Here is a 17,550-nt window from a genome sequence, read left to right on the forward strand (position 1 = left end):
AACTATTTAATCCAAATCTGGTTCACAGGAGAGCCAAAGCCTTACCTAGCATTCAATGGGTGCAAGGCAATGAAAGTGATTCTAGAAAGAATGGCAAACCATCTATTTAATCAGGCCTTTATTACTTAAAGGCTTGAGGTACCTGTAAGACTTTTAAGGTATTCTGGAAAAAAGCAATCTGGAAATCCAGAAAAAGACCATAAGTGTTTAATTTTTTGGAACACTTAGATGACTTGCTAGGGAAGTGGACCAAGGCAGTTTAGTGGACATGTTCTGTATGGAACTGTGCACAGACTCACATATTTCCCTCTTGTAGGCTCTGTGCAAAATTAAGGGTGGGATTGGAATGGGAAGCAAATTATATTTGTGGGTGGAGAAATGACTAAAGTGTATAGCATAAAATGGAAGACAGAAGGAGCTATCAGAAGGAGAAAAATGTGACAATGATGTCCTATGAGAATTGGTTGTAAGACCAGCCCTATTAAATCTGTTCTTTTTCTGACCTCACAGAGAGATTCCTAAGACCAGCCCTATTTAGTGTATTCTCCAGCCTCATAGAAGGCATATGAAATGGGAACAATTACTTTGCGTATCACACAAAGGCTGGATGATGTACCAAAAATAGAAAGGATGTAGGCAAGGTTTAACAGGTGACATCTCCACTTGAATCCTTCCAGAATCATGGGTCAGACAGGCACCATGAACAATCCTAAATAAGAGAAATGGTTGGAGATTATCATTATAGAAAGAATAAACCATATGCCTCAGTTCAGAGGTTTGTCAGCAAGTGCAAAAGAAATGTTACTGCATTTCCAGGGTTGTAGCTATAGCACTGAGAGACAGGAAGGTGATGCTACCCTTTTGCCGGGCACCAGTAACAAATGGAATGATGCATGAACACAAACTCTAGGAGCTCAGCTTTTTGCTAGAAAAGAGGAGAGATGGGGATATGAGGCATTTATATAAAGGTTTGAAGGGAGGTGTGATGGGATTAGGTTAAACAGGAAGAAAAGGATGGGCAGGTGAGAGGCATGACTGTCACAATAAGGGACCACAGCTTAACCTGGATTATAAAAAAATATTTCTTATTGGACAGCATTTTAGATAAGTGAAATAAACTGCCAGAATGGAAAGTGCAGGCTAAGAATGTTAATCGTTTTAAAAAGCTTGGCATAATTAGAGTTAGAGAGTACAGATTAGACAGACTCACAGCCTCCTCCTACTGGCTGTTTTATGTTATGTTATGTTATGTTATGTTGGATCTAGGATGTTTGCTCGAGTGAGCAAATGACCGAAACCCAAACGGCTGGGCATACTTACACGAAGGTGCTTTTCACCGAAGAAGCACTTTCGTGTAAGTATGCCTGTTGCCGAGGCTGTACTATGGTGCGGGTAAGGGAACTTTCCCTTTTCCCCACTGTACTGCGGTCTCGGAGGGAGAATATTAAAGTAGGTTGGGTGTGGGGGGCACACCTCCCACATGGGGGGGTGCAGTGGGGTGAAACCCCCCTGCTAAAACGTAAATGTAGTGTTTTATTTTTTTTTTGTAACACACTTTAACAAAAGCGCTTTTTCGATAAAAGCGCTTTCGTTAAACTGTGTTCGGTTATTATGGATTCGGACATTTGCTCACTCGAGCAAATGTCCTAGATCTGTTATGTTATGTTATGTTATACTACATTATGTTGTATATTATATTACGCTATGTTGTTATGTTATGTTATGTTATGTTATGTTATGTTATGTTAATGCATAAACTAGTGTTTTTCAACAGGGACTACACAACATATTCAGAGGGTATATTTTGTGGGGGTTGACCACAATGAAAAAACTGTAGAGCAGTACTAGGGACATTTATCAGGTTAGTAGTCACCCCATGTTTGATAGGTATCACATATAAGAGGCTTCCAAAAAAGTAAGGGGCACTTCCTAACCCAAGTATCTCACTAGCTTGCTCTCATTTGCTCAACTCTCTTGGCAAGTTCATGAATGGATTAAATATGTAGCAGTGGCATGCTCTAATTATATCTAAGTATTAAGATGAAAGTACTCATCCTTCAATAAAACGTAAACTACTGAAGATTTAAAGTGTAACAGAATTTATTCTACTACAAAATTATTTCAAAACAGCCTAAAATATAGAAGAAAATTTCAACCATGGCTTAGAAAAAAGAACATAAAACTCTAATCTTCAATAGCTGTTAGAACAGCTGAAGTCTAGACAAACCCAAAACAAGTTTCTAAAAGCTGTTTTAATAGCTAAGTATACCAGAGAAAAGGTACAGCATCTGTTATCATGGCTTATTTCCTAAAGATCTGAGCAGAAATGTTACAAAGGTCCAAAACAAGGCCCAGAAACAGTCATAACAAATATAATAGCAAAAGGCTCCAACCACCATTGTTATATCCTAACATGGTCTAACCACTGCAGATATAAGGAGCTGTGCCAATAAAATCTGACTGAGACATTATCACAGCTTAGTATAATAAATCTGACCAAGAGCCATTATCACTGGTGATTTCATTAAGATCTGAGCAAAAGCTGTTGTAACAGTCACTAGCTCTCATTAAAACCCAGCCTTTGGTGGAGATACTGGCCTTGCAGAAAAACAGGGTGCCCAGATCAACTGGGTCTCTAATGATGTGGCATGCGAGACAGAATCTCCCCCCTCAAAAGTCTTTATGATGCTAAATAAAAGGATAGAACTTCCAGCATCTCTTGGTAGCTCAGGAACTTTAGGCCTCTGATATTTTAATTTAGGAACCTTTGGGAATCCTTCAAATTGTTTGATATGTTTAGTGAGATACATACCAAAGGGGGCATGATGTGCTTGATATCCACCCTGAACAATGCTGAGTTTAGGAAGTGTTTACCTCTTTAGAACTTCATGATATTCCTGTGGCAATTAGCTGGGCTAAAAAATAAAATAATTTGAAGTGTAGCAAAGCAGTGACTTCATAATGCCAAAATATCATTTAAAGATGTCAGATCTTAGGATGTTTACAGTAAGAATGACAAAAAACGGTAATTTAAAAATACCACTCTGATATTTAAAGCAAGCACAAGGCCTGTCCTCATGCTGCAAGAATGGAAAGCAAGTACACAGAAAATCAAACTACATGTACAACAAATCAGTCAATTTCATGTAATCTCTGTAAACAGGGGGGTACCACATACCTTAGCTGGGTCATCCACCCTTTACACTCATTAACACAGACCTTAACTAGGACAGAAAAAAATCTTTATTTTCTATTTGATAAACAGGTAGGTGGACTAATCCTGAGAACTTTTTCAACCATAAACTGGGCATGTAGGCAAAATACAAAGTTTAAACAAGACTAAGGATAATAAAATACACACTTTAAACAAGAGCAGGCACAATTAGTACAATTAACATGCAGTGTAATACAAGTTGCCCTTAGAAGTGCATTAAAATAAAGGTGAATAAAACAAAAATAAAGGTTAGTAAAACAGAACAGGCAATAGGGATAGAAGAATAAATGACAAGTGGTATAACCAGATAAGCTTTACAAATGTATACACAAAGATAAAGAATTAAGTAATATAAAGCAGTAATAGGCTACCCAAGTATGCTGTAAAGCTATCAAAATAGTTGCCTTTTGTTAACCATTGTCCTTAAAGCAGATGCACACTTCCTATTTGTGAAGATGTTCTGAAAGTTTTTTAAACTGTCAAGGGACGTTTGAACCTTTATTTCAGCTGGCAGTTTGTTCCAGAGAGTAATAGTGTATCTAGAGTGCGGTGAAGAAGCAGCTGCCGGTATTGCATTTGTGGTAAGAAATGAAGCACTTCTTTAGCCCACTGTGTGTCACATAAACTATAGCAGAGTACTACAGTTTAAATAAAAGAAGTATTTGCTTTCAGTAAGTCCTGTTCAGGATGTCAGAAATGAAGAGTTTTAGCCCACAGCTGCTTATTGCAACAAGTATCTGCAGTAGTTTAAAAGGAGGTAAATTTGAGAGAATGACCTTTTTTTGCTTGGGGAAACAACACCAGGCACTAGGATAGCTAGCTATACCTCTGCTTTAGTCTGGAGAATGCATACTCATCTACGGTAGTTTTAAAAGAGAGGGATTACTAAAATGGGGTTTTCTTGGCTGTTTCTTAGGGAATATATTTGGTTTCTGAGTGTAAATTTTCTTCTTAGAGAAGTGTAATCTCCTTCATTCAAAATTTTGAAGGCAAAGGTGCCATTTAGAAAGGTAGGAGGATTTTTTGTAACAGGTAGCCAGGTCAAGTTCTTTAAAAGAATGCAATGTGAGATCAAACAGCAACAAGTAAAATTTTGATTTTTTTTTTCTGCATCTTGTAGTCTCTTTATGCTGATGACATAATTTTATAGGTTTTAAATAATAGTGAAACAGCCACTAAACTGGCCAAGAACCTTGCTCAGGTTTCCCAAGTCTTGCATCAGCTGTGGCCCACTAGTGATTTATTCAAAATAGGGGTAATGCTGTTTGGGACCAACAGAAGACTGGTTGGCTTGAAAAGCAATTAGAACATCACTGTACAAAACAACAAATATATAGTTAGACCATACAGTGACCAACTCCTATCATGCTACTAAAATCCTGTCTAGGAGGGACTTACACGCTGCTTTCTACATGCCAGAGAATCACTAGTTTGTTATTTAAGGTACTCAGGGTTGGACTCAGTAAGGGAATCCTAATACCTATACTGTAATATGGCCCAACCAATTATATCAGCAAGAGTGAGCAAACATTTGAAGAATACAGAATGCCCAAAAGTTTGTCATTTTATAACTACAGACACTACAAACAAGCATCATTGTTCCACTACAGCTGAGATTAACTGGCCATTAGTTTTACTAAAAACAAAACTGCTAATATGCACAGCAATCTACAAAGTCAGTAATTTTGGCCAGCTGTTGAACTTTTAAAACTACTGGAAAAAAATTAGACAATGATACCCAGACACAGAAAGATATTTTCAGGATATTTGGACAAACTCTTTCACTTTACTGTATGCTGCTAGAGAATATTCTCAGCTCAAGGTCTTCAAATCTGGTCTTCACTTCTAAGTAACTTAAAAACTACATTTATTCTAATGTTTAAACAAGGCTTAAATCACTTCTGCTCTTTGAAGCCTTCTGTAAATATTCAGGTATTGTTACTTGAACATGTTTTATCAGCAACATTAATATTAGCCAGGTGAGTTTGTAACAGTGGGGGATTACTTGAGCCAATCATATTGTGCAGTTACTGTAATCACCTTGTTAAGATGAACCTAATACCATTTAGAGAATGGGTGGCCTGTACATCGCCACTCTGATGGGAGAACAAACATTCTCCATCAGAGTATTAATGTACAGGTAATGCCTGCTGAAAAACTAGTCCGCCACTTCATGGTACCATATTAGGTTGCATTGAAGTTTGGACACAAGAAAAGTCAATGTCCACCTTTTTTCACATGCTCACTAGACATCACTTTGCCATTTAACAGAAGCACAATTAAAAGTTTAAGTAAATATTTCTACAAAAGAAAAGTGTTCTTGATTTGTTTGTATGTATGTGATTGCATTTGTGTGTGAAATCATGAAAAAGAGGGAGGGAGGGGGAGAGAGAGAAAGACAGCTTTGGCTGGAACAGGCAGTCCATCACAACATTAAATATTAAGAGATATGAAACTCTTATTGCCTGAAATTATTGACTAAATTTAATCTTCATTGTTTTAGTTGCAATTTGATGTGCAGGGAAACTCTATGCAGAAGAGTAGAGACAATGGTGGGGGGGGGGGGAGCTACAATAACTTGCATTGTATGTATATTTATTCATTTCATTCAATAGCATGCACAGATACATCTGATGTTTTCACTCAACAAAATAGCTCTAACTGCTGTGTGTTGGTGTTTCTGTCTATGTATATGTGTATAAGTCTGTCTTTCTGTCTGTGTTTTGGAATCTGTGTTTCTATGTGTATATTTATAAGTTTTTCAATCTGTCTGTGCTTCTGAGTTTGTGTGTGTGTGTGTGTGTGTGTGTGTGTGTGTGTGTGTGTGTGTGTGTATAGACATTAAATAACTGCATAGCTTGTATTTTTGATGTAAAATAACTCCTCCGCCAACCATTATATATACTACAGCAAGTTTGGAACATTAAGTGGAGGAACTATTTTACATCAAAAAGTGTAAAAAAAAATTAAAAGTTAGCCCGTTCTTTAAGCGCAATAATGCCCTGCAGGGTGTGGTGTTATTGTGTAAATAATGCCCTTCCAGAGGTGTAGAGAACATCCTTGAGTGTGATATTTACACTATAAAAGATATCCTGTTGGGCATTATTGCTTGTGTAGTGCATCTTTACATGCATTATATTATTTATTGTTTGTTTGTTGATCACCTGAGTAGAGTGGAATAGGATCCTTTTCAGCCACTTCCTTGGCCAAAAGACAAATACTTTACACTTAACAAAATAGTGGGAACTATGTAGAGACACAGGATTCACAGCATTAGAAATAACATAAATAGGAGGGTGGTTAAATGCAATACCATAGCTATTTATCAGAAAGTCACATATATTGTAATGGAGCAGTACACAAAAGTAAATAACAATGCCCTATCCAGACTCCCAGAAAATGGGTCCTAGCAAGTTTACTTACCTGTTAAAATGATTAAAATCAAGCTCAAGCTTACAAAAACTGACAGAGAGATGAATATTTTAATGTATTTACACTAAGAGAAGGAAATTATACATGAAGTTACCAGAAACAAAGAAGCAGGGTGCTACTGTGATACAATTAGAAACATTTCAATTATCTGTTGCAGGTATAAAAGAGGCACATACAGGTATGTAATCATCCAGAACATTTAATATATAACACTGTAACAAAATAAGTGAATATTCCAAAATGAGATGGCCTGTTCATTGCTCTGTCTGTTAAATTTATTAAGATAAAGCTCACATCTGAACCTGAAAAATGTACAAATTGTTAATGTACCATCGTGGGGGAACCACCAAGATTAGCAAATTTACATTAAAAACAGTTCTATCACTTGCACTTCCATGACAGGCATTTCCTGTAAACATGCTAGTAAGCAAATATCAAGTTGAATATGTTGATTTCCCCATTCCAAACTAAAACTAGTTTTGCAGTTCTCTGATGTTTCACATATTCATTGCACTGAACAAGGTTGTTAATCATCCCTCAACTCACAGAAATAAAAAGTAGTTGTGGCCAGCGTCAGTTACAGATTGTGAATTTGTGGCATATGGCACTACAGCTCCCAGGAGAAAGTAATGGGGATAATTAATAAATATCACCTAGATTTCCTACTTCAAGCCATGGGCAAAGTGCAGACTGTGCCTTTTAGTAAAATTAAGGATAAAACCCTAACAAGTTTTAACATTCATATGAGCAACGCAGGTGGATGGGACATATACATAGGTTCATGAATAAACAAGGATAGAAAAATGTTTGTTGAAACAAATGAGATGCAAATATGGTTTAGGGTCTTCATGCGCTAATACTGACAAGTAGTTTTCAAACTAGTTTCCATTAAGTTCTCAAGATACAGTCTAACAAGAGTCCTGGCAAGTGCATAGCATAGTGGTGTGCGGTTCTAAGATTACTCTAGCCCAATCACTCAATCACTGAATCAATCTCTTATTTTACATCACTTGTGTTACATAACCCAAAATATTCTGAAGGACACTGCCATATCTCTCAAATGTCACTGATTATGACTAAAATTTTAGCTCTGGCTTTCCTAATCCTCCCAAATATGGTGACATTTTGAGAAAAGGTGGTGCATTAATTAAACTTTAATAAATAATGACAATAATTAGACTTTTGGATGTCTTTTCCTTCTGAAAATGTATAATAATTTACATGTATCATGTCAATAGTGCTAATAATTTAAATGCTTCTCTGATTGCCCCTGATTATTTCTGGATTTGTCTCTGATTCTGCATACTTTTATCCCTGATTCGTTGAGACATATGTACGCTGTTATCTTCTGGTGTCTTAATAAATGATACATGGCATGATGTTTGGGTTGCTTCCAGCTAAGACAACACATGGTGTGGTGTTGCCAGCTCTTCAGTTTTACTATTCAGACTGTGTAATGGTATACAGGAAACCAGAACACATGGCTTACATAATGTACTCTGAAAGTTGTAAAGGAGACAATTATTTAAAGAAACAACACCAGTGTTTCATACAGTACAGTCAGAGGAATTTTCATCTTGTCAGCATTACTCTTACGAAAATATTGTCATTTTGTGTGTACTAGTTCTACTTTTCTGACATTCTTGAAGTAGCAGTGTCCTAACTGTTCTAAGTATTCCAGGTCACGTGAATAAAAACTAGATCTGTAGCAGGGCATTTGTGATTTTAGTGGCCACATAGTATGCAGTTACTTTAAAAGGACTAATAACTGTAGTCTAGAAATAATAGATAGGGTTTCACACCCAGCCTGAATTAAAAAAAAAAAAAAAACAGGTGCAACATATACAAGATGATATTATTATCATATCTACATATGGAAGAATAATTGCTCAACAGTGCATGTATAGATTTTAGGAAAGAAAAAAAACATTAGCCCCAAGTCTGTACACACTCAATGGTTGTTCAACAGTTGGCAGTGCTAAGACTCTTTTTCCAGCAGCTGGGCAACTGCGGCAGTTACTGAGGATAGACACTGGGGTGGCAGGAAGGAAGTTATACCAAGAGCAATACTCACCTGTACTTCATATTCACCTCCTCCACCAGGTTTGCCATCTTCATTCACATCATACTGAAAATGAAAGCCAGAAACCATAGTCATTCGAGAGTCATTTAGCTAGGCATGCTGTACTTCAATAAAATGGTGCTATGATATTGTTTTCTAATGTTAAGATATTTATTCTGTTCAGTAAACATTCCATTACTTAAGGTTAAAACAGCTGTGGCTTAATGACATTTAAGCTTCTACAACTATCCATCTTTATTTGTTTAGGTAGGTAGAACCTAGGAGAATGCAAGACAGACAGACAGACAAACAGATAGAGGCTTCTACCTGAATGATGATGGATTGCCACTAAGCCTGGATACTTCCCATTCTTTCGATCTCCAATCTGATTTTTAGTGTGGCACATGGTCATTTAGGGATATATGATTCTTCTGAAGGATCACTCATTCTTCTGTATCATGTCACTCTAACACACTACCCTCCCTACTATCACCACCACTACCTCACCTCAGATAAGAAATGTTACAGGAATCATTTTGGTCTGTTCTGTTACCTAGGTACCTATGTCTGACTAGAACATCAACCTGTTAAGATGTAGCACAGGACTGACTGCTGACACTCTGGGTTGGACTAAGACAGCATACATTTATTAATCTGGTTTGCCAGCATTCAAGAAAGTTTTTCAGAATATAATATTCAAAGATACATATAATGTAGAAATGTCAACAGAATGAAGTAGTCTGCCTACCTTGTCTGCTCATGCTATCCAGCTGACACTGTGCCTCTGTCCCTAACGTAGTCTGACCACCTTGTCTGCTCATGCTATCCAGCTGACACTGTGACTCTGTCCCTAACATAGTCTGTCTACCTTGTCTGCTCATGTTATCCAGCTAACACTGTGCCGCTGTCCCTAACATAGTCTGACCACCTTGTCTGCTCATGCTATCCAGCTGACACTGTGACTCTGTCCCTAACGTAGTCTGTCTACCTTGTCTGCTCATGCTATCCAGCTGACACTGTGACTCTGTCCCTAACGTAGTCTGTCTACCTTGTCTGCTCATGCTATCCAGCTGACACTGTGACTCTGTCCCTAACGTAGTCTGTCTACCTTGTCTGCTCATGCTATGCAGCTGACACTGTGACTCTGTCCCTAACGTAGTCTGTCAACCTTGTCTGCTCATGTTATCCAGCTGACACTGTGACTCTGTCCCTAATGTAGTCTGTCTACTTTGTCTGCTCATGTTATCCAGCTGACACTGTGACTCTGTCCCTAACGTAGTCTGTCTACTTTGTTTGCTCATGCTATCCAGCTGACACTGTGACTCTGTCCCTAACATAGTCTGTCTATCTTGTCTGCTCATGTTATCCAGCTGACACTGTGACTCTGTCCCTAATGTAGTCTGTCTACCTTGTCTGCTCATGTTATCCAGCTGACACTGTGACTCTGTCCCTAACGTAGTCTGTCTACCTTGTCTGCTCATGCTATCCAGCTGACACTGTGCCTCTGTCCCTAACGTAGTCTGTCTACCTTGTCTGCTCATGTTATCCAGCTGACACTGTGACTCTGTCCCTAACGTAGTCTGTCTACCTTGTCTGCTCATGCTCTCCAGCTAACACTGTGCCTCTGTCCCTAACATAGTCTGTCTACCTTGTCTGCTCATGTTATCCAGCTGACACTGTGCCTCTGTCCCTAACGTAGACTGTCTACCTTGTCTGCTCATGTTATCCAGCTGACACTGTGCCTCTGTCCCTAACGTAGTCTGTCTACCTTGTCTGCTCATGTTATCCAGCTGACACTGTGACTCTGTCCCTAACGTAGTCTGTCTACCTTGTCTGCTCATGCTCTCCAGCTAACACTGTGCCTCTGTCCCTAACGTAGTCTGTCTACCTTGTCTGCTCATGTTATCCAGCTGACACTGTGACTCTGTCCCTAACGTAGTCTGTCTACCTTGTCTGCTCATGCTATCCAGCTGACACTGTGACTGTGTCCCTAACGTAGTCTGTCTACCTTGTCTGCTCATGTTATCCAGCTGACACTGTGACTCTGTCCCTAATGTAGTCTGTCTACCTTGTCTGCTCATGCTATCCAGCTGACACTGTGACTCTGTCCCTAATGTAGTCTGTCTACCTTGTCTGCTCATTCTATCCAGCTGACACTGTGTCTCTGTCACTAACGTAGTCTGTCTACCTTGCCTGCTCATGCTATCCAGCTAATACTGTGCCTCTGTCCCTAACTACTACACACTGTCTCTACTCCTCATTTCTCTTAAGCTTTCTTGAATGTACCCACCATTCCACTGCTTATTACCTATTACGGTAGATCATTCCACATACTCACCACCTTTCCATGAAAAAATCACGAACTCCAGACTGAATAAGCACCCGATATCTCTCCCTACTCCCTGCGTCTTTCTTCTTCAGGTCTGTTCCCTCAAATCAAAGCCAAATGATACCTCCATATCCCTCCTTGTTTTCAGATTGTCTAGTCCTAAACTTTCCAACCTTCCCTTCTAATATAAACTGCCTTTTGACACATAAATCTGTCTTCTTCCTCAGTTCACTCATCAGTACTGTGAGTTCCAGTGTCCTTGTCCATATATGGCCTATATAACTCCACACAGTATCCACTTATAGACTCCCTGTTGCTCTATAGAGTGGGAGCATGACCTCTGGCTGTCTGGAGACCACTCCTCATAGGAAATAGCCTGGCATCGTCTTGGAAATCGTTACAGCCTTTTTTCTCATTTGTATCATTTATATTTAATTACAGTTGCACACAACAAGTTATTTCTATTGTACATCTTCCTCTGTTTATGTTGTATTATCTGTGTCAGCAGGGCAACAGGTAGCACACTCACCTTTAGATAGCTGTGGGTTCTATTCCCACACCAGGTGCATCAATTCTTGGCACTGCAGTGCACCATGGGGGGGGGGTGCTGCATCTTAGGTGAGATATAAAACCGAGGACCCATCTGCTTGAGTTGGTGGTAGCTCAGGTGAATGTAAAAGATTCTCTGGCACCTATCAAAAAGAGTAGGTCTCCTTTATTTTAAAAATATTTATTTACAATGTTTACAATATTTATAATATTATTTACAATACTATTTAGATATGATTAGATTGTTCTTTTTACTCTGGAACTTTCTATATATACACACTATTGTCTCTTATCTGACCCCCACTCTACAACCATAAGCTTATTTTTTTAAACATTTCTACTAAGTCCCATTTGGCATTATACATTCTTTAACTCTGATTCCAAATAACTCAAATCACATTAAACACTATTCCAACCATTTTATATACATATATTTTTTTGTTTTTATCTTTATAAAAAACATATTCAGTCATGTCCATATTTATGTCATCTGTTTTCTTTATATCATCAAAATAATTTGTATCTCCTATTTTTTTCCATAATTCTTTAACATTTCAGAAAGACATGTTCTACAGTTTCCTCTTCTCCACACCTATTGCGCACTTTTCACATCTTTTTTATAAGGCATGTTAGCTTTCACTGGCAATTTCTTTATATCAAGCCTTCATAAAAAAAAAATCCTGGTATTCAAGCATATTTTAAAATCCTTCAGTTCTAGCTTTTATAGCTTTGATTTTCACTTGTTCTAATTATTTCCATGGATATACATAGAAACAATCCCCCAGTACATTTTAATACCATATTTTCTTTCATTTTCCATTTTCCTTATTTATTTTCTATATTATGATGTTTGTTGGTAAGCCTTCATCTCATCATTTTTATAAATTTTTTCTCTTTTATGATTTTTCATCATACTCCATTCTTTTTTATATTTACCTTTTAATAATTCAATTATTAAATTCTTGTTTTTTTTTTCTCAACCATTTAAGCAGTTTATAGGGTTTATTAACCCCAACCCCCTTCTTTTCCTACATACAATATTAATGTTTTTACAAGGTTCAGTCTGGATCACCATATAAAAGAGAACATTATACTAATAATTTCCTTTTCATATATTACCCGCATGCTAAATACACTAGCTAAATAAGCTAATGTTCCTAATGCTACAGAATTCAAGAGTTATACTTTTTTTATAAATGAAAGTCTGAATGTTTTCCAGTAATCACATGCATTTAATTTAGTTATAAACAATGGTAAGAATAAGAAGATAGGAATGAACCACAAAAAAAAAAAAAAAAAAAACACACACACACACACACATATATATATATATATATATATATATATATATATATATATATATATATATATATATACACATATATAACATATATAACTGACCTGAGAAATAATGCTAAAACATGCAGATTTGGTGACTTAAGGGATGAGTTGATGAAGGACAGACTTGTGTGTGGCATAAAAGATGATGCTGTGATAAAGATTTTGCTTCATGACAGTGATTTAACTTTGAATAAGGCCAAAGGCCATTGAGATTTGTTAGATATATGAGCTCACAGAAAAACACACAAATATCCTTACGAATGAGAACAGCTCTAGAAGGCACAGTGATAAAGCTCATCTTGATAGTATGCAGCATGTTATTAAGAGAAACAGGCCCAAGCACATGGCAGCTGTAACCCTTGCAGCACTCACTGGTAGACCCCAGAATTTTCTAACACATTCCAGAGTTCTCACAGCCACAGTGAAGCATAAGAGTGAGTCAGCCCACTCAAAGCATGGGCCCCAATCTAATTTCATTGCCAACTGTCATAAATGTGGTGGCAATCATAAATCTAAAAGGGAAAAGTCTCTAGCTTTTGGTCAGCAATGCCATAAATGTAATAAATGGAATAATTTCAAAAGATTTTGTAAATCAAAAGGCCCACATTCTTTCATTAAAATGGAACTTTTTAAGAAACTAGTTGATCAGTTAGACTGTGGCAAGCCTGCTCTTTATGTTGATGGTGTGTCAGTGCTTCAAGAAACAGTCAATGCAGTAGATTTAAGGGCAAAGAATGAAGTATTTTGTACTGTTCGGATAAATGGTAAACCCACAGAGCTCAAGTTGTCATAGGTTCCAAGTGAAATTTTATATCTGCAGCAACATTTGCTAGGGTATGTAAAAATGAAAGGCTTGATTTGGCAAGGTGTGCGAAACTTGTTGCTTATAGAAGTGAAGAAATTCAAACTGAAGGCTCAGTTGTGCTTTCATGTTACTCTGCTGGAAGGAGTGATGACTTATTATTTTATGTAGTCAAGTGGCATGTCCAGTCATTATTAGGGCCCAGAGACAGTTTGAAAATGGGACTGCTTTCATTTAATAAGGAAGTCCATCATGTTAGCTTAAAAGACCACTACACAAATTTTGCTCAGCACATTTTTTTCTACCTATGCAGATCTTTTCCAAGACAATCTAGGCAAGCTTCCAGTTGTGTAGTACATGAAGTTAGACCCAGAGGTCAGTCCAGTTATCAGGCCAGCACATAAAGTTCCAGTAGCCATGCAGGACAAAGTTAAAGCCAAGTTAGATAAAATGGTGCGACAAGGTGTCATTTGTCCAGAGGAAACTCCAACTGAATGGGTATCTTCCATGGTAGTAACTCATAAGAAAAGCTTAGATGACATCAGAATATGTATTCATCCATGAGATTTAAACAAAGCGCTAAAAAGATTTCATCATCCAATGCACACAGTCGAAGTCACAGCTTTGATGCCAAATGCCACTATTTTTTCTGTCTTAGATGCAGAGAGTTCGTTTTGGCAAATTCAGCTAGACAAAAAATTTTCAATGCTCACTATGTTCTGTACTCCGTTTGGTAGGTACAGATTTTTGAGAATGCCATTTGGGATAAATTCTGCAAGTGAAGTCTTTCAACGTGCAATTGAGCAACTTTTTTCTGGGTATCCTTGTGCTATCATAGTATACATACTAGTAGGAGGTTGTGATGAAGCTGAGCATGACAGAAACCTCAGAAAAGTTCCAGAAAGGGCAATGAATCTTAAGCTCAACCCACACAAATGCAAGTTCAGGCTACAAGAAGTTCCTTATGTTGCTCTCGTATTTATGAGTACAGGCCTATGCAAAAGCAAGCAACCATTCTCAAGATGCCAGCTCCAGACAATGTTCAAGCCCTGCAATATTTTCTTGACATGGTCAACTACCTAGGCAACTTCATTCCAGATGTAAGCCAACTTTCAATACCACTCAGAGAGCTGACATGTAAAGATGTATCCTGGTCCTGGTTAGAACAACACCAGTGAGCATTTGATGTCCTGAAACAGAGAATTGCTAGTCTGCCAATGCTCAGATACTATGATATTCACAAACCAGTTATACTTTCCTGTGATGCTTCAAAATTCTCTCGGTGCAGTCATTTTACAAGATGATCAACCTGTTGTTTATGCATTGAGAACTCTTACCCAAACTGAACAGCAGTACACCCAGAATGAGAAAGAGCTTTTGGCATTTTGTTTGCATGTTTGAAGTTCCATGATTATGATTATGGTAGACCTATCCAGCTTAAAACAGACCACCAACCACTAGTCACTATCTTGAGAAAGCCTATGCATTCAGCCCCAGCCCGACTGCAATGTATGATGCTGAGATTGCAAAAGTATAACTTCAAATCTTGTCTACAAGAAAGGCAAATGTCTTTATCTTGCTTGTACATTACCCAGATCACCCAGAAATACCACTGAACAGAATGACGATCAAGGTACTCATTCGACTGATGATTTTGAAGGTATGGAAGTGCATAAATTTTCTTCCACATGTCTTCATGAGTTGAGAGATCATACAGCCACATATCCAGTTTTACAAAAGCTTAACCACTTTATCACTCATGGATGGCCATGAAAGTAATCTAGTTTATCTCAAGAACTGCAACCTTACTTTCCATACAGAGATAAGATCTTGTCTGACAAAGGTATCATTATGAAAACTCCAAAAGTAATTGTTCCAAAGTCCTTGCAACTTGAGTACATTACTATCTTGCATCGTGGTCACCCAGGAACCAAATCTACCAAAAGAAGGGTGAGAGAGAGAGAGAGTATTTTGGCCTTCTATGTCACAAGACATTCAGAGACCACTTTCTTCTTCTTCAGTATGTAATAGTACAAAGCCTCTTCAACAGAAAGAACCACTTCAGCTTAACCAGATTCCAGAACTAGCATCCCATACAGTCATTACTAAGAAGAAATGTAATTTTGCTGTACACAGAAGTCCATACAAGGTTATTCCAGACAATGGCACACAGTTTATAAGCCAACAGTTCAAGAGATTTGCAGAAGAATGGGACCTTACTCATGTCACAACTAGTCCAGAGTACCTGGCAAAACATTCAGTGCAGAGTGCAAAGTGCAAAACAGTTACTTGAGAAGTTAAGATGAGATAATACTGATGTTCTCCTGAATCTCTTGAATCTCAGAAATATTCCTCATGATAAACATCTTGGTTCACCTGCTCAGAGACTTCTGTCGAGACAAACCAGAACCACATTACCACTCAGTAGTCAACTGCTGGTTCCAAGTGTCAAGAACAGCAGATCAGTGAAACACAATTGTTGAGGAAACACCTCTCCCAGAAGTCCTACTATGATAAGACCAACAAACTGCTCAATCTATTACAAAAAGGAGAGGTGGTAAGGATGCAAATGTCCAAAGGTTATCATCAGATTGGTGTCATGAAGAATATTTGTCCAGAGCCAGATCATACATTGTGAAAACAAAAGAAAGAATCTTTAGGCAGAATTGGAGGAACTTACTACTGGTATCTGAGCTTATACCACAGCAAACAGCCTGTGAGAAAGACTCTATCTCAGACTGACTCATTTGATGTTCCAATTCCAGAGGACATTCCTGTTCCTATGATGAATCCAGAAATCCCTGATACAAGCTGAACACCACAGACTGTCCCTGTTGCTAATTTTAGTCCCAACTGTTATGTTATGAGATATGGTTAAATCTCTAAACCTTGCAATAGATATGAAGCAACTTGGACATGAACATTGTATTTTGTTTCTGATGTACATGGTAATGCATGCTTATTTTGTATAAAGGGCAATCTTTTTAAGAGGGAGGATGTAGATCAATGAGTGTGTATATACCTTTAAGAAGCTATCCAAGGGCTTGCACTAGAGTATAAATACTGAGCACGTGCAAGTCTGACTGCCATTTTGTAGTTAGCTGTTGAGATGTGAACATGTATGTATGTAAGCTCTGTCTGTTAGTTCGTTCGTATTTACAGATGCTGCTATCCATCCTGATGTGTTTGTAAGTATTAAAGCATCTGAACGAACCCTCAAGATTTCTCATTATTTGTATCAGAGATGAAAGAGCGACAGCTCCCCTGATTGCTTTCTTCATTTCAACCAAAGACTTGTCTACCTTATTCTCCTCAAATGTAATACTATTTTCCAAAAAAGAAGCAAAACTGTCAGCAACAGTTTCTCATCTCATGTCAGTAAGCTTCCTGCTTTTCTGAGCCACCTATGTGCCAAGAAATGGAAGCAGGAAGTGCCCCATAAACAATTGTCTCACTCGTCAACACAAAGACAGGTAAGGGTCCTTTATATACAAAAAGAACTCTTATTTACAAAATATGTACATATTTACAAATATTTACAAATGTACAAATATATAGACATACAAATATACATAGTCATAATTTCCTTTACAACCATACTAAATTTTCATTCCTATTACACCCCACTCCTTTTTCCATAACCACCATCTGATTTTACTTAGTAATGTTTACTAAAATCCATTTACTAGTAAACATAATTTAATTTATTTTTCAGTCCACATAACCCATATAACATAAAATAACTTATATGTTCTTTGAATATGTTATTTACTTCTGGTCTTATATCCATATTTAATCATAGCCATTTTTTATCCACATAT

General features: G+C 37.6%; 1 protein-coding gene across 1 annotated transcript in view; it reads right to left on the bottom strand.

Moving 5' to 3' along the window:
- The window catches only part of TREH (trehalase), a 341,626-nt gene that overhangs the window by 13,937 nt on the left and 310,139 nt on the right, over nucleotides 1-17,550 (bottom strand). The window contains exon 14 of the mRNA XM_044079440.1: nucleotides 8,721-8,774. Coding sequence (XP_043935375.1) covers nucleotides 8,721-8,774 — 54 coding nt within the window. The remainder of the gene's footprint in view (nucleotides 1-8,720; nucleotides 8,775-17,550) is intronic.

Source organism: Protopterus annectens, chromosome 8.part0 (genome assembly GCF_019279795.1).
Source record: "Protopterus annectens isolate FY-2018-M chromosome 8.part0, PAN1.0, whole genome shotgun sequence".
In the NCBI taxonomy this organism is placed as follows: domain Eukaryota; kingdom Metazoa; phylum Chordata; order Ceratodontiformes; family Protopteridae; genus Protopterus; species Protopterus annectens.